Genomic DNA, 25925 nt, shown 5'->3' on the forward strand with positions numbered 1-25925 from the left:
CGAGACCAGCCTAACCAACACAGAGAAACCCTTGTCTCTACTAAAAATACAAAGTTAGCCAGGTGTGGTGGTGCATGCCTGTAATCCCAGCTACTCGGGAGGCTGAGGCAGTAGAATGGCGTGAACCTAGGAGGCAGAGCTTGCAGTGAGCCGAGATCGCGCCGCTCCACTCCAGTCTGGTCGACAAAGCCAGACTCTGTCTCAAAAAAAAAAAAAAAAAAAAAAAAAAGTAGTGCTGTTGGTTGTGTTTGGTTGTGGAGTTACAGGATAAGATCAGAGGAGATTTTCATGAAGACACTGACAGTTGAGTAAGATATGAGCCATAAGGCTCCCCATGGGCTGCCACCCAGGGACAGGGTAGAAGTGGCAAACTTGACATGGAGGGCATAGGGTGAGACATGAAAAAGCATCGCGGGTCTGTCACCTACAAGTTCTTTGGTCCCAACCGCACATGGGCTGTGAATGAAATCACTCCATTTGATGAAAATGATGTAAATCAAGGTGAAATTGAGGGGACGTCAATGGAGTTGAAGAGTCGGGGTATTCAAGGCTGCAGAGTGGCTCATCACATGGTGCTGAAGTTACTCAGATGGTGACATACAGGGTTGGTCAGATTTCCTTTAAAATGAAGTAGAAGAGGAATTCAAAGAAGAGGTTGAGGATTCATTTGAATTAATTGTATCAAAATCAGGATGCCAGTATGCCCAGGAGATAATTTTGAAGGAGAATTTAATACTGAGCAGGGTGAGTGAGGACACATGGGCTGTAGGGGGCGCATAGAGCCCGAGGGGAATCAATGTGTGAGAAACACATTAAATCAGGACTTGTCTTTTGTCTTATATTTAATAAATATTAACTGAGGACTTATTGTGTGCAGTGTACCATGCTTATTCTTGGAAAACAAACTCCTAAGATAGGAAAGGAGCTGCAGGGTATGAATATGGAAGAGTGAACAGCTCATGTCTCTGTGATGGTCTCTCTCCATGAGATACTAAACCCTCAACAACAGCCCTTTCATATTTTCCAGAGTGACTATTATGCAGTAGATCTTAGTGCATATTTACCCATCAATCAGATGAATAGTATCTATTCATTAAAAATTCCTATTTTGCATTATTCATGATTGTCCATTAATTAAAGCTTGGTACCACAACATGCAGCTATTTATTATGTTTTCAAGTAACATTTAGTGGCATAAGAAATGCTCATGATACGGTTTTAAAGTAAGAAATGATTTTTAAAATTATATGTACAATAAAATCCCAGTTTTATGAGAGTGTGTGTGTGTGTGTGTGTGAGAGAGAGAGAGAGAGAGATGAGAGAGAGAGAGATTGAGGGAGGGAAGGAAAGAATTGTCAAAATATTAGTGATGGCTGTCTCTGGGTCATGAGATTAAACATATTTATTTTTTCATCTTCCAAGTTTTCTAAAATGCATATAAACAATTTATAATAAAAAATACTATTTAAAATATTTTTTCTCTAAAAATTAATATTCTGCCTTTAATTTTATATAACATTTATGGTAAAAATGAAAATTCTAGTAGGCCTATCACAAAGGCCTTTCTAGCTGTTCTGCCTTTTTTTGATCACTGTTTATTCTTATGAATTCCTTTCTGATCTTCATTTCTTGCTCTGTGCTGTAAATGGCAGTGGCTTAAACATTTTGGTTCACTGATAAACACATCCTCCCTCCCACACCTGAGGCAACCATTTAAAAAAAGTATTTGTGTTCTCTCTTTGTGTCACTGTGCACAGCGTTGAGCTTTGCTGATTTGTCTCTTTGCTGTTTATATCCTTATGGTTGTCATTTTCCATTCCAGTGCCCTTTCAATTTTATTTTATTTGTTATTATCGATTGTATTCTCCTTTTCTGGCAAAATGCTTATTCTAAAACACATCTGCAAACCATTCATAGCTCTGCTTGGATACAGTTAAACATTTCATTGAATGTGAGTATTAAGACTATATTCCTTTGGCATCTATAGGCCTCTCTTTGTAGTCTCTTGGTAAGCAAGTGCAACATTTGGACACAAAATGTCATCCAAAAAGTCATGTGCATAGGTCATAACTGTAGTCTACTGAGTTTAGCATCTGACTATGATGGTTGTTTTTCAAGGTAATTTCAGAAGGTAGAAATGAATGTCAAACATACCTATTTTTCTTCACTCTTTTCCTCCTTTCCTCTTTCCTTCCTTCCTTCTTTTCCTTTATTCCTTCCTCTCCTTCATTCCTTCCTCACTGGGCTGTATATTTTCAGCTTCCATAATACTCTGCTTATCACCCTTCCTCATCATTCACCTTATTGGAGGTGTGTTTATCTCTGTCTCCTCATTGGAAGCAACTCGAGAGAACAGTCCACGTCTCATTCATATTTTAGGCTGTCTCCTGGGTTCACATCATGCCTTGGATATAATTGGTCCTCAACAAGTGTAAAAATATATTTTACATTTAATTAAGAGTGACTTCATAGCTTTGGCAATACGAAAGATTATTATATAAAAATAGGTTAAATAATTATGCTCTGGGAAACAGGTTTCCATTAGAGAAATAGAGGGGATTTTAAGACAAAAGATAAAAATATATTTTCTAGACTGTAGGGGTAATCAAATATTGTAATAGATTACCAGGGAAGGAGGTAAAATCTCCATCCCTGGAGAGCCTTAAAAATTGGACAGAGAAAACATCTGTGAGAATGGCCAAAGCACAAACCTGTCTTGAGGCAAGTAGATAGACAGAATGACAAATGGTTCTGTGATTCTTTGATTACTTGGCCTGAAGAAGAGAAGGCTGAGGGGAGACATTAAAACTACTTCAAATATGGAAAACAGCTATTATTGCTTTCCAGAGGAAAGCAAGTTGAAGGAGCTTAACCTAAAGTCAGAGATTGAGTTTACATTTTATAGTTAAGGATTTAAAGTCAGAGGTTGTGAAAATCTTGTGGAGATCTGCAAAATAAATGATATTGATTTTTTGGTGAGATCTGGAAAGTCAACTCTATGACTCGGCTGCAGTAAAAACATTTTTTACAATACTCTGAATAGAAAGAATTATTCCAATACATTATATTGAGTGCATAGCATTCTCTTGGGAAAGGTAAATTTCTAAAAGTAGTATTTTAAAGCACCAAGCATTTTCACTGTTTTGTGGATAGGAAGGGAGAACTGTGATGATAGTTGAGAATTTCTTCTCATCTCAATGCCTATACAAAGGGCTATGTTAGTAAATCAGTTGCCAAAGGGTGAACAGGAGCTTCGACAGAGCTTTACCCTGCTGGGTCAGCCTTGTTTTGACCACTGAATGTTTTCTCAATGAAAATGTGGAACAACTGGGGGTGGCATGGTGGTGGTGGGTGGGGGGGGGGGCACAAAAATACTATCAACTAAAAAGGGAACCCAAATATCTATTAAAAATAAGTATTTGATTGTCATTTCATCATTCAGCCACACGATGTCACAATTGGATTTTGATTTTTCACTGTGTGTTTGTCTCAATAGATGAAGGCATTTTCAAAGCTGGAGCAGAGAGGTCTGAAACACGGGGGGCAGCAGAAGTCCAAGAAGATGAAGATACTCAGGTTGAGGTTCCAGTCGATCAGGTAATCTCCGTGTCTTAAAAAATATATATAAGCCAATTATACTGGTTTTTTTCAAGTTTTGTGTTATCTCCTTCACACTGTTTCTATACCTGTATGAATGAGACCCTCTAAGGTGCTATGTGGCTGATCAATCTTAAAAACATAAAAAAAACCCTCCCATTCTTTCTCCTCATTTAGACCAAGTCTTTTTAAATACAGAAAATGGTATATCCTTAATAGCATTGAAGAGCAAGATGGGATGGGATTAGATATGAGATAAAGAGTGATAAAGTTTGATACAAAAGAGTATTGGTTTGGAATTTTCATCTGGAAAAAAAAGTCCTTACCCACTTAGAAAGGCATTTTTTTTTTTTTTTAAATTATACTTTAAGTTCTGGGATACATGTGCAGAATGTGCAGGTTTGTTACATAGGTATACACATGCCATGGTGGTTTGCTGCACCCATCAACACGTCATCTATGTTAGATATTTCTCCTAATGGTGTCCCTCCCCTGTCCCCCCCACTCCCTGACAGGTCCCAGTGTGTGATGTTCCCCTCCCTGTAACCATGTGTTTTCATTGTTCAACTCCCACTTATGAGTGAGAATGTGCAGTGTTTGGTTTTCTGTTCCTGTGTTAGTTTGCTGAAAATGATGGTTTCCAGCTTCATTCATGTCCCTACAAAAGACATGAACTAATCCTTTTTTATGGCTACATAGTATTCCATGGTGTATATGTTCCACATTTTCTTTATTCAGTCTACCATTGATGGGCATTTGGGTTGGTTCCAAGTCTTTGCTATTGTGAATAGTGCTGCAGTACACATATGTGTGCATGTGTCTTTATAGTGGATTGATTTATTATCCTTTGGGTATATATCCAGTAATGAGATTGCTGGGTCAAATGATATTTCTGGTTCTAGATCCTTGAGGGATTGCCACACTGTCTTCCACAATGGTTGAGCTAATTTACACTCCCACCAACCGTGTAAAAGTGTTCCTATTTTTCCACATCCTCTCCAGCATCTGTTGTTTCCTGACTTTTTAATGATTGCCATTCTAAATGGCATGAGATGGTATCTCATTGCAGTTTTGATTTACATTTCTCTAATGACCAGTGATGATGAGCTTTTTTTCATATGTTTATTGGCCACATAAATGTCATCTTTTGAGAAGTATCTGTTCATATCCTTTGCCCACTTTTTGATGGGATTTTTTTTTCTTGCAATTTTTTAAAAGTTCCTTGTAGATTCTGGATTATTAGCCCTGTCAGATGGATGGATTGCAAAAATCGTCTCCCAATCTGTAGGTTTCTTGTTCACTCTGCTGATAGTTTCTTTTTCTGTGCAGAAGCTCTTTAGCTTAATTAGATCCCATTTGTCAATTTTGGCTTTTGTTGCCATTGCTTTTGGTGTTTTATTCATATGAAGTCTTTGCCCATGCCTATGTCCTGAATGATATTGCCTAGGTTTTCTTCTAGGGTTTTTATGGTTTTAGGTCTTACGTTTAAGTCTTTAATCCATCTTGAGTTAATTTTTGCATAAGGTGTAAGAAAGGGGTCCAGTTCCAGTTTTCTGCATATGGCTAGCCAGTTTTCCCAACACCATTTATTACATAGGGAATCCTTTCCCCATTGCTTTTGTCAGGTTTATCAAAGTTCAGATGGATGTAGATGTGTGGCATTATTTCTGAGGACTCTGTTCTGGTCAATTAGTCTATATATCTGTTTTGGTACCAGTACTGTGCTGTTTTGGTTACTGTAGCCTTGTAGTATAGTTTGAAGTCAGGTAGCATGATGCCTCCAGCTTTGTTCTTTTTGCTTAGAATTATCTTGGCTATATGGGCTCTTTTTTGGTCCCATGTGAACTTTAAAGTAGTTTTTTCCAATTTTGTGAAGAAAATCAATGGTAGCTTGATGGGGATGGCATTGATTCTATAAATTACCTTAGGCAGTATGGCCATTTTCACGATATTGATTCTTCCTATCCACAAGCATGGAATGTTTTTTCCATTTGTTTGTGTCCTCTCTTATTTGCTTGAGTAGTGGTTTGTCCTTCCCCTTGAAGAGGTCCTTCACATCCCTTGTAAGTTGTATCCCTAAGTATTTTATTCTCACTGTAGCAATTGTGAATGGGAGTTCACTCATGATTTGGCTCTGTTTGTCTATTACTGGTGTATAGGAATGCTTGTGATTTTTGCACATTGATTTTGTATCCTGAGACTTTGCTGAAGTTACTTATCAGCTTAAGGAGATTTTGGGCTGAGATCATGGGGTTTTCTAAATATACAATCATGTCATCCAGAAAGAGACAATTTGACTTCCTCTCTTCTATTTCTATTTGAATACCCTCTCTTTCTCTTGTGTGATTGCCCTGGCCAGAACTTCTAATACTATGTTAAATAGGAGTGATGAGAGAGGAGATCCTTGACTTGTCCAGGTTTTCAAAGGGAATGCTTCCAGCTTTTGCCATTCACTATGATATTGGCTGTGGGTTTGTCTTAAATAGCTCTTATTATTTTGAGATATGTTCCATCAATACCTCATTTATTGAGAGTTTTTAGCATGAAGGGGTGTTGAATTTTATCAAAGGCCTTTTCTGCATTTATTGAGATAATCATGTGGTTTTTGTCATTGGTTCTGTTTATGTGATGGATTACGTTTATTGATTTGCATATGTTGAACCAGGCTTGCATCCCAGGGATGAAGCCGACTTGATCGTGGCTGATAAGCTTTTTGATGTGCTGCTGGATTTGGTTTGCCAGTATTTTATTGAGGATTTTGGCATCAATGTTGATCAGGTATATTGGCCTGAAATTTTCTTTTTCTGTTTTGTCTGCCAGGTTTTGGTATCAGGATGATGCTGGCCTCTTGAAATGAACTAGGGAGGAGTCCCTTTTTTTCTATTGTTTAGAATAGTTTCAGAAGGAATGGTACCAGCTCCTGTTTGTACTTCTGGTCAAATTCAGCTGTGAATCTGTCTGGTTCTGGGTTTTTTTGGTTGGTAGGCTATTACTGCCTCAATTTCAGAATTTGTTATCAGTCTATTCAGGGATTTGACTTCTTCCTGGTTTAGTCTTGAGAGGGTGTATGTGTCCAGGAATTTATCCATTTCTTCTAGATTTTCTAGTTTATTTGCATAGACATGTTTATAGTATTCTCTGATGATAGTTTGTATTTCTGTTGGATCAGTGGCGGTCTCCCCTTTATCAATTTTTGTTGCACCTATTTGATTCTTCTCTCTTTTCTTATTTATTAGTCTGGCTAGTGGTCTATTTTGTTAATCTTTTCAAAAAACCAGCTCCTGGATGCATTTATTTTTTGAAGGGTTTTTCGTGTCTCTATCTCCTTCAGTTCTGCTCTGATCTTAGTTATTTCTTGTCTTTTGCTAGCTTTTGAATTTGTTTGCTCTTGCTTCTCTAGTTCTTTTAATTGTAATGTTAGGATGTCGATTTTAGATCTTTGCCACTTTCTCCTGTGGGCATTTAGTGCTATAAATTTCCCTCTAAACACTGCGTTAGCTGTGTGCCAAAGATTCTGGTACATTGTATCTTTGTTCTCATTGGTTTCAAAGAGCTTATTTATTTCTGCCTTAATTTCGTTATTTACCCAGTAGTCACTCAGGAGCAGGTTGTTCAGTTTCCGTGTAGGTGTGTGGTTTTTAGTGAGTTTCTTAATTTTGAGTTCTAATTTGATTGTACTGTGGTATGAGAGACTGTTTATTATGATTTCCGTTCTTTTGCATTTGCTGAGGAGTGTTTTACTTCCAATTATGTGGTCAAGTTTAGAATAAGTGTGATGTAGTGCTGAGAAGAATGTATATTCTGTTGATTTGGGGTGGAGAGTTCTGTTCATGTCTATTAGGTCAGCTTGGTCCGGAGCTGAGTTCAAATGCTGAATATCCTTGTTAATTTTCTGTTTTGTTGATCTGTCTAATATTGACAGTGGGGTGTTAAAGTCTCCCACTATTATTGCGTGGGAGTCTAAGTCTTTTTGTAGGTCTCTTAAGAACTTGCTGTATGAATCTTGGTGCTCCTGTATTGGGTGCATATATATTTAGGATAGTTAGCTCTCCTTGTTGCATTGATCCCTTTACCATTATGTAATGGCCTTCTTTGTCTTTTTTGTTCTTTGTTAAAGTCTATTTTATCAGAGAGTAGAATTGCAACCCCTGCCTTTTTTTGTTCTTTCCATTTGCTTGGTAAATATTCTTCCATCCCTTTATTTTGAGCCTATGTGTGTCTTTGCACATGAGATGAGGCTCCTGAATACAGCACACTGATGGGTCTTGACTCTATCCAATTGGCAATCTGTGTCTTTTAATTGGGGCATTTAGCCCGTTTACATTTAAGGTTAATATTGTTATGTGTGAATTCGATCCTGTCATTATGATGCTAGCTGGTTATTTTGCCTGTTAGTTGATGCAGTTTCTTCTTAGTGTTGATGGTCTTTACAATTTGGTATGTTTTTCAGTGGCTGGTACTGGTTTTTCTTTCCCATATTTAGTGCTTCCTTCAGGAGCTCTTGTAAGGCAGGCCTGGTGGTGACAAAATCTCTCAGCATTTACTTGTCTGTAAAGGATTTTATTTCTCCTTCATTTATGAAGCTTAGTTTGGCTGGATATGAAAATCTGGGTTGAAAATTCTTTTCTTTAAGAATGTTGAATATTGCCCCCACTCTCTTCTGGCTTGTAGGGTTTCTGTGGAGAGATCCACTGCTAGTCTGATGGGCTTTCCATTGTGGGTCACTTGACCTTTCTCTCTGGCTGCCCTTAACATTTTTTCCTTCATTTTAACTTTGGTGAATCTGATGATTATGTGTTTCGGGGTTGCTCTTCTCGAGGAGTATCTTTGTGGTGTTCTCTGTATTTCCTGAATTTGAATGTTGGCCTGTCTTGCTAGGTTTGGGAAGTTCTCCTGGATGATATCCTGAAGAGTGTTTTCTAACTTGGTTTCATTCTCCCCGTCACTTTTAGGGACCCCAATCAATTGTAGGTTTGGTCTTTTCACATAGTCCCATATTTTCTGGAGATTTTGTTTGTTCTTTTTCATTATTTTTTCTTTTTCATTAAGGCATAAATTGTCTTCATGCCTTATTTCAGTAAGTTGATCTTCAATCGCTGATTGATCAATTCACCTATTGATACCTGTGTATGTTTCACTTGATCAATTCAGCTATTGATACTTGTGTATGTTTCACGAAGTTCTTTTGCTGTGTTTTCCAGCTCCGTCAAGTCATTTATGTTCTTCTCTAAACTGGTTATTCTAGTTAGCAATTCCTCTAACCGTTTTTCAAGGCTCTTAGCTTCCTTTCATTGGGTTAGATCATGCTCCTTTAGCTCGGAGAAGTTTGTTATTACCCACCTTCTGAACCCTATTTCTGTCATTTCATCAAACTCATTCTCTGTCCAGTTTTGTTCCCTTGCTGGAGAGGAGTTGTGATCCTTTGGAGAAGAGGCATTCTGGTTTTGGGAATTTTCAGCCTTTTTGTGCTGGTTTATCCTCATCTTTGTGGATTTATCTACCTTTGGTCTTTGATGTTGCTCACCTTCCAATGGATTTTTTTGTGTGGATGTCCTTTTTGTTGATGTTGATGTTATTCCTTTCTGTTTGTTAGTTTTCCTTCAGTCAGTCAGGCCCCCCTGCTGCAGGTCTGCAGGAGTTTGCTGGAGGTCCACCCCAGACTCTGTTTACCTGGGTGTCACCAACAGAGGCTGCAGAACAGCAAAGATTGCTGCCTGTTCCTTCCTCTGGGAAGGTTTGTCCCAAAGGGGCACCTGCCAGATGCCAGCCAGAGCTCTCCTGTATGAGGTGTCTGTCCACCCCTGCTGTGAGTTGTCTCCCAGTCAGGAGGCCCAGGGGTCAGGGACCCATTTCAGGAGGCAGTCTGTCCCTTCACAGACCTTGAGCACTGTTCAGGGAGATCCACTGCTCTCTTCAGAGCCAGCAGGCAGGAACGTTTAAGTCTGCTGAAGTTGTGCCCACAGCTGCCCCTTCTCCCAGGTGCTCTGTCCCAGGGAGATGGGAGTTTTATCTATAAGTCCCTGACTGGGGCTGCTGCCTCTCTTTCGGTGATGCCCTGCCCAGAGAGTAGGAATCTAGAGACGCTGTCTGGCTAGTGGCTTTGAGAATCTGCAGTGGGCTCCACCCAGTTTAAACTTCCCTGTGGCTTTATTTACACTGTAAGGGGGAAACCACCTACTCAAGCCTTAGTGATGGTGGACGTCCTTCTCCCCACCAAGCTTGAGTGTCCCAGGTTGACTTCAGACTGCTGTGCTGGCAGCGAGAATTTCAAGCCAGTAGATCTTAGCTTGCTGGGCTCCATCGGGGTGGGATCCACTGAGCTAGACCACTTGGCTCCCTGGCTTCAGCCCCCTTTCCAGGAAAGTGAATGGTTCATTCTCACTGGCGTTCCAGGCACCACTGGGGTATGAAAAAAAAAAAAAAAAACTGCAGCTAGCTCAGTGTCTGCCCAAATGGCTGCCCAGTTTTGTGCTTGAAACCCAGGGCCTTGGTGGTGTAGGCACCCAAGGGAATCTCCTGGTCTGCGGGTTGCAAAGACTGTGGGAAAAGCATAGCATCTGGGCTGGAATGCACCATTCCTCATGGCACAGTCCCTCACGGCTTCCCTTGTCTAGGGGAGGGAGTTCCCCAACCCCTGTGATTCTTGGGTGAGGCAGTGCCCCATGCTGCTTCGGCTCGCCTTCTGTCGGCTGCACCCACTGTCTAACTAGTCCCAGTGAGATCAGCCGGGTACCTCAGTGGGGAATGAAGAAATCATGGGCCTTCTGTGTTGATCTCACTGGGAGCTGCAAACCGGAGCTGTTCCTATTTGGCCATCTTCAGAAAAGCATTTTTTAAAAATGCCATTATATTCTTGCCTTTAGGGTCCTTGAAATTGTTTTGGTTGGAATTTGTTTTTCATAAAAGAATTGCCTGTATACATGTAAGTCAAATATTTGCTATGTGTGTATTGATTTTCTTTCTTAAGCCAGTAGAACACCGTACTTAGGAGTTGTGTGTGTGTGTGTGTGTGTGTGTGTGTGTGTGTGTGTGTATACATACATGTGCTTATAGAAGGGACTAAGTAGTGTTAATTTTTGCTAAATGATGGAAGAAATAAAAGTCAGCTATGCTTTTTAATATAATTCATCAAGCTTCCTTACAGTTCTAAGTGGAGGATTGGAGTTTAGGTGAGGAGGAGGAAATGATAATCCCAGATTCGGGAATGGGGAGAAGTCACTAGGAACTGCCATTTTTTTTTTTCCTAAAAGCAGATTTCACTATCCAACAAATTCCATAGATGATCTTCTCAATTGTATTTGTCTTAACAGTGCAGCAGTGAAATTGCTGCTTGATGATTCCACAGGCATTTTCTGCAAGTGTTGCCTTCCTGATGAAAAGCCTAACGTGGTAAAAATCACGCAGATTTCAAAAATCCAATTTATTATCCAGGATTAGCTATAACTAATAATTTTTCATAAACTCCAGTTATAGGTATTTTTTTCCTGAGGGAAAATGAAACTTTAAATCTTCTCTGAAGCCATAATTAAATATTATATTTTAAGACAAAGAAGAGTGACCATCATGTATATACAACACCTGATAGCTGCAGAAACCAAGACTAATTTATATTCCAAAGTCAAAATGTCAAATATTAACAGAAAATCACAGCCTTATTAGCAAAAGAGAAATCTCTCTGTTAATCACTTATTTAACAACTTGCAAATCTGTGAGAGATATTTCTTTACTTTGACGTTTGAGGATCCTCAGGAAGGGGAGTTGGGAGGGAAAATTGATCTCTGATAACACTCGAACAGCCTGGGATGCATGTCTGCAAGGCTTGATTTCTTATTTAACTTGTGAGTGCTAGCTTATCAAAATGCAGGTATGCAGGAGATACTGAGAAACAGATTGGCAAAAACTGGGCAGTATCAACAAATTGGTGTGTGCTTGAAGAAACTAAAGCCAGGTAACCAAAGGTTAGAATTACTTTCTTCTTGGACTCTCTCAGACATAACATGGGGATTGTCTAGTTTATTTGTTCGATACGAGGTGCTTATGAAGTCAGGTTACGGCCATTCTCTATGGTCTGCTGACGTTTACATCCTAAGCAGCTATATTATAAATGTCATGGAAAACTAAAAGTGTGGAGAAATTAGTTGAAAGTCCATTAGTTTCATTACAGTAAGACCAACTCTGCAACAGCCCACAATGGTGATCTGCATTAAACAATAGCTACCATTGATGAAGTGCCTACTGAGTGCCAGGCACTGGACTAGGGATTTTTATTTCTCTCGTTTAATTGTGAGAACAACCCTGTAAGGGAGGTCTTATTGGAGCTGGGTGTGGTAACTCATGCCTGTAATCCCAGCATTCTGGGAGGCTGAGGTGGGCTAGATCACCTAAAGTCAGGAGTTCGAGACCAGCCTGGCCAACACGGCGAAACCTGGTCTCTACTGAAAATACAAAAAATTAACCAGGCATGGTGACGGGTACCTGTAATTCCAGGTAATCGGGAGGCTGAGACATGAGAACCGCTTGAATCTGGGAGGCAGAGGTTGCAGTGAGCAGAGATCGTGCCACCTCACTCAAGCCTGGGTGACTCTGTGAGACTCTGTCTCAAAAAAGAAACTGGATACGTCTTATCAGTCTCATTCTTTCTACCTGCTTACCTATCTACCTATCTATAAATACACAAAGGAAGTGAGCTCATGAGGTGAAATTACTTGCTCAAGGCTGTACCACGTTAATTAGAGGAAATGGGACTTAAATGCCGTCTATCCAACTTAAGGGCAGAGGAGTGATCTGAGGAGAGAGTATTACATAAAAAAAAAAAAAGCCAATTATTAACCCAGAAAGGAAAAATAAAAATCCTAATTAAGAAAGGAAATATAGTCATTGTATACTACTTGTTATAGCTAGAAAAGATACTTAAATACACTCTCTCTAAGGCCATTAACTAGTTAATGTCTTTGGACTGTTTTCCTGTCATCTGAATGATCTGTGTTGTAATTTTAGTCCAAGGGCCATGAAGAAGGAAGTTGTATGTGCCTGTGTGTGCGTGTGTGTCTATATGTAAGTATCATGTGCAAATTGGACAAGTTATTTATCCATTCCTGAGAAGCAGATTAAGTTTTAGAAGTCAGTGTCAAGGCTTTCATTGGGAGGCCATTCTCCATGGGTCTGTTATGATTCTGCCCATCTGGTGAGCAGAGGCACTGCTGGCCTTTGTTCTGGACCATCTCTTCAGGGATGTTTGTATAGTGAATGGCCTTGGAAGACAGAGAGAGTGGTTTCTTCTGGAACAACCATTCTCAACTGGTGATGATTTTGCCTCCAAAGGGATATATGGCAATTTCTGGTACCACTTTTGGTGTAGTAAGTGGGGGAGTGCTATGGGCATCTAGAGGGTGGTGGCCAGGGCCAGGGCTGCTCCTAATTATCTTGCAATGCACGTGACAGTCTTCACAACAAAAAATTCTGCAGCCCAGAATGTCAATAGAGCTGAGATTGGGAAACTCTGCTCTGGGGCAAAGGCCAGATTTCTGTATTGTCCTGTATAATAAAGACAATGTCTCCCTATGGTGCACAGGTCAGGCAAGTTTACTGCCCGTTGTAAAAGACTTAATCCCATTGACTTGTACACTTAAGAGTGGTTAAAATGGTAAATTTTATGTAATGTATATTTTACTATAATAACAATATTTGGAAAAAAAGTTTGGATTCCCTAAACTTGAGGTTCTTCTCCTAAAATGCAAACTAATGTGTGCATACCTAGCCACCTTCTCATTGTGGGAATTGGGCCTTGGGTGCAAATGCTCTTTTTGCTACTGCTATTGCATGAGCAATAAAGTCCTTTGTCACTGACTCAGTAGTCTCATGTTTCCTGCCAGCGCCCATGAAACGGTAGCATGCTAACTTGTCTCTTGCTAGCAGGGTACAACTCCAGACCTTTCATAGTCCTTGATAGCCTCTCCTGGTACCATCTAGCATGCGTGTTTGTGTGTGCACATACAGGTGTATTTGCATGTTTATGTTATGCAGTGTGGACTAAACCCAGCTAAGAAAGAGTCTGAGCTCTGCCCCAAGGTCCAGACTCTTTTCATTAGTTAGAGACAAATTAATGATGATGGACCTGGTGGTACTTCCAAACCCATGGAAAAACAGAAGAATGTTCACATTCTTGCGTGCATTTAGGGATGCCAGAACAAATGTCTTCTCTCAGAGGTGAGTTTAGGTCTAATAAGCCTAAGATACTCTTTCGAAACTAACCTGTTTTGTGTATGCATGTTCCAAATCAATCTGGGATTGGCCATCAGCAGTGGAACAAGTGCCTGATTAACAGATGCCTGTGATTGCTCTGGCACTGATGACCCTGTGTCAATATGTTCCATTTACAAGATGGTGCTTTTCCAAGCTAAGGAAGTAAGAAATGAGTCTGCTCCATTTTAGTTAAGTCAACGGCCCCTAGTAATTAAGGATCAGGCAAGATAATTCACCATCTCACAAACACAGACCAATAACTATGAAATAACCAAATACACAATTGTATTTTTGGAGTTCGTTTAATTTGACAGAACCAAGTGGAAGATGGAGATAGTAACTTTGGAGTGATTTTGGTTTGTTTTATTGCTTTTCCCATTTGTAGTTGATTTTGACTAATAAAATAATGAGAATTGAAAAACGTTTTTATGCTAAGTAGTTTCATTAAATAGCATTTAACCCAGCATCATGAACATTAAAACAGTAAAATGATTTTTGTAAATTGGAAGTTGTGATATATACTTTTATTTATTTAAAATTTATTTTTCATCAGAATTATACACGTTTTTAAAAGTCAATCAGTTCAACAAAGATTATAACAAAAATAGCAACCATTTGCCACACCCCTCCTCACCACAATTCCTGTTTCATACAGTTAGCTGATTTGAACTAGTTCAGCTATTTCTCATGGAATACTGCTATATTCCTAATCCCCTCCCCCATTTTAATACCTCTGAGGTGCTTGGTTCTTATAAGTGATGGTATCTTATAGTTTAATTTAAAATGATTTTAAAAATTATTTTAATAAACTTTTTAATTTAAAAAATTCTTTTGTTTTTAGATGACATAAAAGAATGGCGATCCCTTTAATTGGATGGTATCTCAAATTTGATAAAGTAAATCTTGATTTTATTTGTTTTGATTTATTAACTTTCTGGATTTATCTTGCTTTGTATTTATCTTGATTTCGTAACTTTTTATGTAATTACTATGGAAGGTGACTATTTAGATTTTTTCCCAAACTCTTCCTCCCTATCAAAAATAGGGCCACATACATACAAACACATATAGATGCCTTTCCCTTTCTTTTTTCTTTCCATTATAATTTTGTAATACTTTTGGTTAAGTTAATATCTGTACATTATTTCTACTATGTAAGTATTATTCTTAGTTGAACCATTTAGTGTACTGTAGTTACATTTCCTTTCTTAGGTAACCCTTTTTCCCTCTTGCCCAGGTTAATAATTGTCTATTTTTTCACTTGCTTTGTTTTCTATGTACCTGTTACTAAGCCATCTCCAAACTCTGCAAGAACTTACTGTCCTCTTGATACATTCATATACATTCAGTGATACTGAAATCTTCATTTTATTTTTTTCTCAATCCCTCTGGTCAGCTGCCTCAAGCTGGTAAGTTGTTCTCTAGATCTGCTTTTCAGAGTTATCCTGGTATTTTTCTTCACCATTATTTTGAGAATTTCCTTTGCTTCCTCGGTGGATGGTTCTCTTATTTTTTTGGATTCTATGTCTTCCTCTCTCTTGGTTACACCTTCATTTTTTGTGGAACTCATCTCTAGTTGCCTCCAGAGAAAAGCTTCATGGGAGACACATTTTTCTGAGGCTTTGCATGTCTGAAAATATCTTTTTTTCTCTAATCAAACTTTTCTAAGTATGGCGAGGTAAACAATTCCAGGTTTAATATAATTTCTCTCACAATCGTGAGGCGATTCCTCAATTTTCCTTTGCATTCAGAATGGTAGTTGAGAAGTTTGATGGCATTCTGTTTTTTTGAATGTAACCCTTTTTCCTTTCTCTGAAGGTTTTTAGACTATTGTCTTTGTTCCTGGTGTTCTGGAAATTTCCAATTATGTGTCTTGGTATAGGCCTTTTTGCTTATTGGACTCGGTACTCAATGGGCTTTTTAATTCTTAAAATATGTGCTTTCAGTTTTGGAAAAAAAATAGTTTCTTTGATAATTTTCTTCTCTTCATTTTCCTACTCTTTCTAGAAGTCCAGGTATTTGAATATAGGACCTCCTAGAGTGATTATCTAACTGTCTCTCCTATTTTTCATCTCTGTGGATTTTTTTTAACTTTCTCACTTAAAAAAAAATAAAAGCCTCAATTTTTATCTTCCTTTGATTATTTCCTAGTCATTTTATTTTTAACATCTAAGAGCTCTTTCACATTCTCTGAATATTCCTTTTTTAGCATCCTATTCTTGTTTTATAAATGTGATATCTTCCCTTTTCTCTCTAAGGATTGATGTTCTATTATTTTACACTTTCCTTTCCTGCACTGTTTTTTTTTCCTTCCGAGTTTCTTTTTTAGTTTCTTTGTCTCTTTCTATGTTTTGATCTCTGTATCCATATCAGAGTCTTTTCTTGGCTGTCTGGTTAGATTTGAGAGTGAGGTACTAAGGACACACTGTGTACATAGGGAAGGTGTCCTGTAGGTTGATTGCTTTTGGCCATTCATTGGCAGACCTCCTGCAATTTTTAGTATCTGTAAGTATTGCTCTTTTGGGGTCTATATCCTTTGAGAGGAATCTTTCAATCTTTTGCCTTGTTGATAAGAACCTAGCTGTCCACATTTTGGTATCTGACTGTGAGAAAGAGGCATGGATCAAGAGATTTATTCTCAGTTTCAGTGTAGTGCCCTTGTTCTCAGCTGTACTTGAGTCCAGTTTCCCTAAGGTTCAACATCTCCAGATAATAAACCTCCCATATTTCTCAAGGGAGGTGATCTCAGGGGATCTATTTGCTTCTTTTAAAGACTCTGAGCCAATTTTTAGTCACAGTTATCTATGCCCCTTATTTCAGAGGCAGATGGTGCCTCCATCCCCGAGCCGCCTTTAGGTTTTTAAGCATGCAAAGTCTTGCTTCTTGGCTTCCCTTTCTGCAGTCTCAAATTTTTGTTTCCTCCGGTCTACTGTCATCCATCCATTTGCCTCACATCCATTTGCTTTACTGTTTCCCAAATTTTGTGGTTGATATTCCCTTTCCACTCTTCTATGTCCTTATGGGTTCATCCTTTTAAAGTTGACTTGACTGATGCTTTGGAGGGACATTAGAAGGGAGCTAAGAAAAAACTCACATTTGTGGATCACAAGGTCAGTAGATCGAGACCATCCTGGCTAACACGGTGAAACCCCATCTGTACTAAAAATACAAAAAAAAAAAAAAATGCCAGGCATGATGGCAGGCACCTGTAGTCCCAGCTACTCAGGAGGCTGAGGCAGGAGAATGACGTGAACCCGGGAGGCAGAGCTTGCAGTGAGCCGAGATCACGCCACTGCACTCCAGCCTGAGCGACAGAGCCAGACTCCGTCTCAAAAAAAAACAAAAACAAAAACAAAAACAAAAAACCCTCACATTTTTTCAATCTGCTGTGTTTAACCAGAAAACACTTTCATAATGATCCATTAGAGCTGTTTTCCTAGAATCCACAATAGGGTAGCCTGTGAGCAGATTTTCTATGAGGGAATATTCTTTGGCTGTTACAGGGCTGACAACATCTACATCTCTTTAGTAGGCCATGTGTTCTTCAGACTTCCACAGGTTGCAGCACCCCTATGTCTATCATCTGTCTTCAATTATAAATTTATGTTTTTTGACCTGCCCCTGGGATCATTTGAGCTTGTGACTATTGGTCTACACACACATAATATAATGCCATTTTAAAGAATCTGCAGCTTAGGGGCTGTAACCAGAAATAGGTTTAAAAAGCAAATATGCCTGTTGCCCTAGTTTTATTCTCCATGTTCTGACTTGGTCTCATCATTGACTCTACCTGCAACTAATGGAGAATCAGCAGCTACCTGCAGCTCCTCTTGTGAAAGGCAAGCAAGATGAAGAACTTTTTGTCTTGCTTTTCCATATATGATAAAATATACAGAAAGATAAAAGAGGCTGTTTTCTGTGACAGGTCCCCCAAATCGACTTCAATGAAATGCATTTACTAAACAGAATTATAAAATATTTAGAACCAGAAGGGAACTGACCTAAGCTTCATATGTTGCCATTGAAGAAACAAAGCCCCACAGTGGAGAAAGCCATTTTCCCTCAGAGACATGATCTGTTGGTAGTAGAATTAGCACAGGGGTCCTGTCTTCTAGTTTGGTCCTCTCCCTGTACATCTTAAAGAAGAGAAATGAGACGATTAGGGGCTTCTAATTAACCCATAAATGGCAACATGTTCTGAGGGCCACTCAACCTTCACTGCTGTCTCTGAACTAAAAGGGATTATGTGTAAATGGTATATTTATCATTCTTTATTTTCAAGTCATATACTCTTACTGAATCATATTCATATTCGGCGTTAACAAGTGTTGCGCACCGCTGGAAGGGTTAGAATGAGAATGATCAGAGTTCTTTATTTATGCATCGCCAATAAGGCTTTTTGTGGCATCATGTTTGTAGATGGGTATTTAAATGATAGAAATGGTGTTAAACATTAAAATGTAGCCCTCAGGGATTTCTGATATAAATGAAAGAAAATCAACATTTACTTCTAACTTGAGAAAATTTAATGGGGAATTTTTTTTACAATGATGATTAAATATTTTCATGCCATCTAAGTATGTTTTCAGTTTATCATATATTCTCATTTGGGTGTCACAGGAACTGGTGGGGCTTAAAGGGACCCAGGTGAGACAGCTTCCAGGTGACTGACCACAGCTTCACTCTTCTGTACTTACAGGGTCATGTGTCTGAATATAACCATCCTTTTTGTAGGCCTTTGTGGCTTCAAATCACATCTAAACCTTTTTTGTTTTTTTCTGTGAAAGTAAGCCTCTGAAAGCTGAAAGCAAGAAGTGGTACTTTGCTATCATAAAAAATTGAAACTGATTATTTCAAAACACCTCATTCAACTTGGATAGGAGATGATTTTAGTTTCCATGGGAACAGAAATAATAAAAACAAGTACGATAACTTCTGTGTTTTCAACATCTATGTCTGAATTCTGCCATAAAATCCACAGAAATATCTTCTACCCCAAAACCTATAACAAATCCACACACTTTCCAAAATTTGAAACGTCGTAAATGTTACATGGAAAAAATGAACATCTAAGGTAGTCTTTTTCATTTTTATTGATCTCCAATTTCTAGGTCTAGGTTATTTCAGGGAGAAAGAACTAATGGGTGGGAATGAGGAGGAGGGTTGGGTGGTGAGATAGGATATCTTGACTAAAAAATTCTAACTTGTGCTGTTATTTATGATAGCATAGGCCTTAAACATTAAAATAATATTCCTCAGGAATTCTGATGTATAATATAAGAAATATCACATTTACTGCTAAAGTGGGCTGGACATCAGCTATGGTCTCTCTTTAGATGCCTTTCCCCGTTTCTAATTTTTGTTCCTGCTGTTACTGTCAGAGGTGTGATATGAGTTGAAAGTGTAAGTCATCCAGGCAGCCCCATCTGCCTGTGGAAATACCTTCCAAGTAATTGATGCTTTCAATATTTTGCGGCTTATTTCCATATAATTTTCATATTCCATCTTCTTTCCCCTTACCACTCAGGAATCCTGAGTTAACCTTAGTAACAGCCTGCATATTCTCTAGAAAACCTGAATACTTAACGATTTCCCCCGAGCCGTCCCCGCTAGGATGTAGCCAGCGATAATAACTACCAGACCTTTTCTGTCTTCCCATACAAATCAACCATTTTCTCAGAATGTCAGTAACAAAATAAATAGCAAGATACACATGGAGGCAAACTCAGGCAAAATGCACTCGAAATGCCAATGCTGGTGTCATGTTGTACAGCTTTTCTAATAAAAAATATTAAGAGCAATTACTTATAATAAATAATGTGTTTTTTTAAAGGTAGAAGTCCTGACTTTCTTATAAAAACCTAAGGGTACATATTGTCTGTAATTGTACATATATTTTTAATATGTGTAACATGCCCATTAATCTAGTTGCATTCTGGATGCGTGCCAGGGAGGCTGTGAGGCTGGAATCATCTAGGTTTAAATGACTTCTGCGATCATTGTTTATACCATTATGTACATCAGTTTAATGAGGATTTAAGATATAGTATAATGAATACCCTTTTTTGACTCCAGTGAAATAGAAGAATTGTGCTTTATAAAGAGTATAGCATTACACAATTACTCATAGGCATGAGCTAGTCCTGAAATTTCAAGATGTATGTACCCCTTAGAGAAACAATTTCTATCTGAAAACAGGTTCTCTTAAAAATTTTCATCACAAAATTGACTGAAAATTGACATAAATGTCAGGGGGATGGAGACTTTGAGCATTAAATATAAAAATATAAAATATAAAAAAACTTTCTGATTTATTGCTTTTGCGATGATGGGTTTCTTTTTATAACATTGACTCTTAATAAACAGTGGCATGGTGATGTAATTAGAATAAATCTTGTAGAACTGTCTTTATGGCCAGAAATCATTCTGTCAACAGTCAGTCCTTCCATTGTCTTCCAACTTTCAGTAAATTGACTGGTAATTTTTAAGATAAAAACGCCACCTTCGTTTAATGAGGCATGATTTCGGGACACTATTACAGTGAGAACTGTTAATCCAAAATGATTTTTTAAGTGGTATATTCATGAGCATATTGTGCTATATGTGATTTACAGCCCTACTATGCACAGTGTCATCTGGGGACCAGCATTGTCAGCATCACCAGAGCTGAGAGAGATGCGGAGGTTCTGAACTTGTGACTCACTTTGCATTTGACAAGATCTCCAGGTGACAGTGAGGCACTGGTCTAGGAACCACTAGGCTGGAAGTAACTCTTGAACATACATTGAATTTAGCATAAATATGTCTTTGCTCTGTACTTTATCTTAGGAAAATAGTTATTACAATCCAATGGTTAAATAATTCAAATCCTTCTGTCACTACTTGGGGAATTTTGGACAAGGTTACCTAATTCTCTGTGCTTCAGTTTCCTTATCTGCTTTAGGATCATAATTGTGTTTTTCTTAAGTAATTGTTGTGAGGTTAGAGTAAATATGATAATGCATATGATGTGCTTAGGCCATAGTACCAGGTACTTGGCGAGCTCTGGATAAATGTGAACCTTGTTATCAGTGCCTTCCTGAAGGCACATATGAGGCTGACTTTTATCTGTGGGAGGCATATTTGTGTCTTATTCAAGATGAATATCCAGAGTCAGTGGTGATGGGAACAAAGATGAATAACAAAAAGCCCTTACTTCAAGAAACTTCCAGAAGACCTTCATAGTGCCAGGGATGATATTTCCCCATTATTCTATAATCATTCCAAATACTTTGGGGGTATCTACTTAATAGCAATTTATGTTCACTATTTTTATATTGCACATAGAGAATAACTGCACACCATGGTTAGAATGTAATAGAGGTACCTTAGCAAGTATTAGGAGGGCACAGGTGAGGAGTGACGGCCACCTGAGGGAGCAGGAAGGCTTTCTGGAGAAGGTGGCTCTACCCATGGGGAAGGAAGGGCATCCTGGATGAAGGTGTAAGGAACAGCATGAGTAATAGGATGGCACAGCCAGTGGCCCAGGGCTCTTTTTAGTTTCCTCCACAGCAGACTCTCCCCACTCTAAACTTCTATCTGGTAAGGTCTGGGTTTGGCCTTCTTTCCCTACCACATCTAGCCAGCCCTCTTTCCATTGTTGAGGAACCCAATTTCCCTATTTTTTAAAGGAAATAGGGGAGGGATGGAAGAGTGAGGGTGTTGGGAAGGGAGGTGAAAGAATATGAATATGAGCATGTGTGGGGCTGGGGAGGGAAGGTATTAGTATATTAGTTTACTGGGGCTGCCATAACGAAACACTGCAGACTAGAGGGCTTAAACAGCAGACATTTATTTTCTCACAGCTCTGGAGGCCCAAAGTCTGAGATCAAGGTGTTGGCAGGGTTGGTTTGTTCTCAGGCCTCTCTTCTTGGCTTGGGGCCCACCCTCATGACCTAATTTTAACTTAAATCGCCTCCAAATGCAGTTACTTTATGAGGTACTGGGGTTAAGACTTCGACATAAGAATTGGGAGGGAGGGCACAATTCAGCCCCCAAAAGTGAGAAGATGGGGTTTGTCTCTGATTTGATGCTGCTTAACAGATGGAAAGGATAATATTCAGGGAGCAGAGTCAGCTTTTCAAGTTTGAGTCTGTAAGAAACATGATCAGTGATGAGCAGAGTGGGGAGAAAAGCAGAGACATGGCTCCCAGCTCAGCGCAGCAGCCCCTCTGCCTCATTATCCATTGGTTATAGAGTAGAGGTTGGCGTTAGCCAGGCACCTTGTTACCATGGTTACCAGTTTTTCAGCTACTGAGGACCACTGTTCTTCAATAAGAAGTTGTGTCTGTGTGCGCACGCATGTGCACGCAGGTATGTGTGTTTATGATGCTGATGAAAGATAGTTTCATCTACTGTCCATGTAACCCTTGGCAACTTGCTTTACATCTCTGGTTCAATTTCCCATTCTATACAGTGGAAATAATAATCACATCTGCCAACAGGTTGGGAAAATGAGAAACTGCATGTGAAATGTGAAAGTGCTCTAAGAAGTACAATATGCTACCAAAAATGTTTGGCGTTATTTATTACATCCGTAACTGGCTACTGCCAACGTGTCATTCCAATGGAAGATAGAGTCATTTGTGGCTTAAGTGCACATACTAATTTGTGGAAATTATCCTTGTTTAATATCTCTTGTTTGTACATTCGTATTCCTTTTGCAAGTATTAATAGATAGCAGTTTGGAAACAACAAAAAGCTATTGGATGGTGAATTTGTTGTGAAAAATGGATGCCAAGGAACTTGGAAGCAAAGAATAAACATAACCGAGAGTGAGGATGATCAGTCCATGTGAATCAGACCCAACAGTCTTAATGGACTAAAAGTTCCCAGGGCTGGTGATAGCTCTGAGTTTGTGTGAGGGGTACCATATTCCTCTTCAGTAGTTTTGCTACAGCACAGTGAGAGAGGAGTAAAGGGGATGGAGGAAGGGTGCAACTTGTTCCCCCTTTGCCTCTTGTATTTCTTTTTTATCCTAAAGAATAGTTATGTAGAGGGAGTGCCCTTTTCCTTCTTTGCAGACTCTCACCATAGTATAGATTTTATCTGTGTGTGTACGTGTGTGTGTGTGTGTGTGTGTGTGTGTGTGTGTGTGTGTGTATGGATGGGTGTAAAACCCAGTGTTCCTTCTAGGGATGATTTGATTGATGTATACACTGGAAACATCTTTAATAATTTAATGTCTGCTTCAAAGGAGATTACACCAAAAAGCACATTGCTTTTCATTTATTCATTACAGATCTGTCATAGCAGCATTATTTTTTTTGCCCTGAATTGTAGTGTCATTGTAATAATAAATTTTGTTCCAGACTCAGGATATTTTAAAGGTTTATAAGCCTTTTAACTAGTGTTACCATCTTATTTAAATTGATCAAATTGGTATTTCAGCACCATAATCTTGCATTTCTTAAAGTTGAGCTAACCATATATGGCTTCATTTGATGACTACTAAAATAGCTGTGCTGGGAAAGTCTAATAGGAATAATGGGATGAAAGCGTAATACTGCTTGTTAGTACTGGTGGTAATAATGACTACGAGACAGGGCCTGAATTTAGGGCCAGTTGTCTTCTTCCCTAAAAAGAAATTAGGGTATATACCAGCCCTTTGCATTAAAAGGAGAAAAAAATGTATATGTGTTTGGAAATTCTGGATAAAGAAAGAGGTAAGGCTGAGAAATATAAAACTAAAAAATAATATGTTATTATTTTGCAATTTTTAGGTATAAATTCAGATATCATGAGAGGAAAATAGACATTTTCTTACTTAGATGTGACTGCCTTAACATACTTCACCAAGCACTGGTAATATGTTCTCAGAGAAGTGAGGACCATATCCAGAATCCTAAGCAATTACAGTAAATTAGGAGTTTTTTGTTATTATTTTATTAAGAAATGCTACACAACTTCTCTTTAAAACTAAAAACTAAAACAAAGTTGTTCTGAATAATAGGGCAAGTTTAGGCACAGTAAGGATCAAAACCATTTCTAGGAGAGTGATTTATCATTACCCATTTTTCAGAGGTAACTTAAAAAGAAATCTGTTCTTGTTGGCCATTAGTACTGTAGCATTTCGGGAGTTTTGTTATGTACTGCTTCAGGTACTCTGCTAGACAATTCTAAGAATGTTTCCTTCCTAGATCACACCAAAAGTCAGTGATAGAAATGTCCAAAATATTTTGTTTTCAGGTCAGTAATTCCTTTTTTTTTTTTGAGACAGAGTCTCGCTCTGTGGCCCAGGCTGGAGTGCAGTGGTGCAATCTCAGCTCACTGCAACCTCCACCTCCTGGGTTCAAGCAATTCTGCCTCCCCAAGTAGCTGGGATTACAGGCATGCACCACCAAGCCCAGCTAATTTTTTGTATTTTAGTATAGACGGGGTTTCATCATGTTGCCCCCAGGGTGGTCTTGAACTCCTGAGCTCAGGCAATCCTCCTGCCTCAGCCTCCAAAGTGCTAGGATTACAAGCATGAGCCACCGTGCCCAGCCTCAGGTCAGTAATTCTTTAAACAGTAAAAGTAATGTTGCCTACTGCAGATCGCATATTTTCTGGCCATTGAAAGTATACGTTGAGTGTCCTTACAGTAGCAACTTGTTTGGTTATTAATTTGAGGAAAGATACTAGGACTTTGGGACAAGACTGCCTTTGGTTTACACCTAGCTCTACCTGGTCACCTGCCCTGTGATGTGGGAAGTGTGATGCAATTTCTCATTTTCTCTGTTTAACAGGTATAAGAAACATAACGCATAGGGCTATTGTGAGAGTTGCATGAAATCTTGCGTGTGATGTTTGGCACAGAGCAGTGCTCAGCCTTTCCACTTCCATTTGCCCCTCCTTTCTCACCTTGTCCCTACTTGCAAACACTGTTGACACAGAGTTGTAGAAGTCTCTATGGCCAAACAACCCACCGGGAAGCACTCCTTTCCTGACACATGCCCCTAACTGCTTCTCGCCTCATGCCACATTGTAACGTGATTTGTTTACACATCCTTCCTGCCCACTGTGCTCTTCGCTCTTTGATCTCAGAGACAGTGGTATTTATCTCTGAATGCTGGGAACGCTCAGTACTGCTTAATACAGATGGGTGCCCTTGGCCCAGTCACTGAAGTCATGAGGTCTGAGAGTCCATTACGTGTCCCTCAGAGTCCTACAATGACCACGTACGTCATCCTGCAGAGTCCACGGAAGGAAACTTGTCTCTGGGCCAAAGGTCCACAGGGCTTTTCCTGGCTTCTTCTGACTTGTTCATGGGGAGCTATCCACCATGTTTTCTCTTAGCTGGTTTATTATACTTTCTTCCCCCTTGCAAGTCCCCTCTCTGTCTTAGTGTCTTGGTAAAGGAAAACTCTAGACTTCCTGTTGTGGGCTCCTTTCCTGAACTCCCTAGAAGTCCTTGCTTTTTAGTGATGCAGAATGTAATCTTTGGCTCAGTACATTTCCTCTGCTCCATTTTATTTCTTTTCTTTTCTTTTTTTTATTTTTGAGATGGAGTCTCGCTCTGTCACCCAGGCTGGAGTGTAGTGGCACCATCTCAGCTCGCTGCAAGCTCTGCCTCCCGGGTTCACACCATTCTCCTGCCTCAGCCTCCCGAGTAGCTGGGACTACAGGCACCCACCACCATGCCCGGCTAATTTTTTGTATTTTTAGTAGAGATGGGGTTTCACCATGTTGGCCAGGATGGTCACGATCTCCTGACCTTGTGATCCTCCCGCCTCGGCCTCCCAAAGTGCTGGGATTACAGGCGTGAGCCACCATGCCCGGCTCCATTTTATTTCTTTTTGTGGTAATGTACTCATAATGCAGTATTTACCATCTTAACCAGTTTTAAGTGTACATACAGTTCAGTGGTATGAAATTCATTCATAATGTTGTGTAACCACCACCACCAACCAGCTCCAAGCCTCTTTTCATCTTGCAAAACTGAAACTCCATACCTATTAAACAAGAACTCCCCATTTCTCCCTCCCTCAACCTGGCAACCACCGTTCTACTCTCTGTCTCTGTGATTCTGACTATTCTATGTCCCTCATGCAGGTAGAATCATACAG

General features: G+C 39.2%; 1 protein-coding gene across 6 annotated transcripts in view; it reads left to right on the forward strand.

Annotated features, from left to right (window-relative positions):
* The window catches only part of DCDC2 (doublecortin domain containing 2), a 188508-nt gene that overhangs the window by 154335 nt on the left and 8248 nt on the right, over positions 1 to 25925 (forward strand). For all 6 annotated transcript variants that reach the window (XM_045390560.3, XM_074038793.1, XM_074038795.1 and 3 more), the window contains one exon: positions 3497 to 3597. In XM_045390560.3, coding sequence (XP_045246495.2) covers positions 3497 to 3597 — 101 coding nt within the window. The remainder of the gene's footprint in view (positions 1 to 3496; positions 3598 to 25925) is intronic.

This window comes from Macaca fascicularis, chromosome 4 (assembly GCF_037993035.2).
Source record: "Macaca fascicularis isolate 582-1 chromosome 4, T2T-MFA8v1.1".
Classification (NCBI taxonomy): Eukaryota; Metazoa; Chordata; class Mammalia; order Primates; family Cercopithecidae; genus Macaca; species Macaca fascicularis.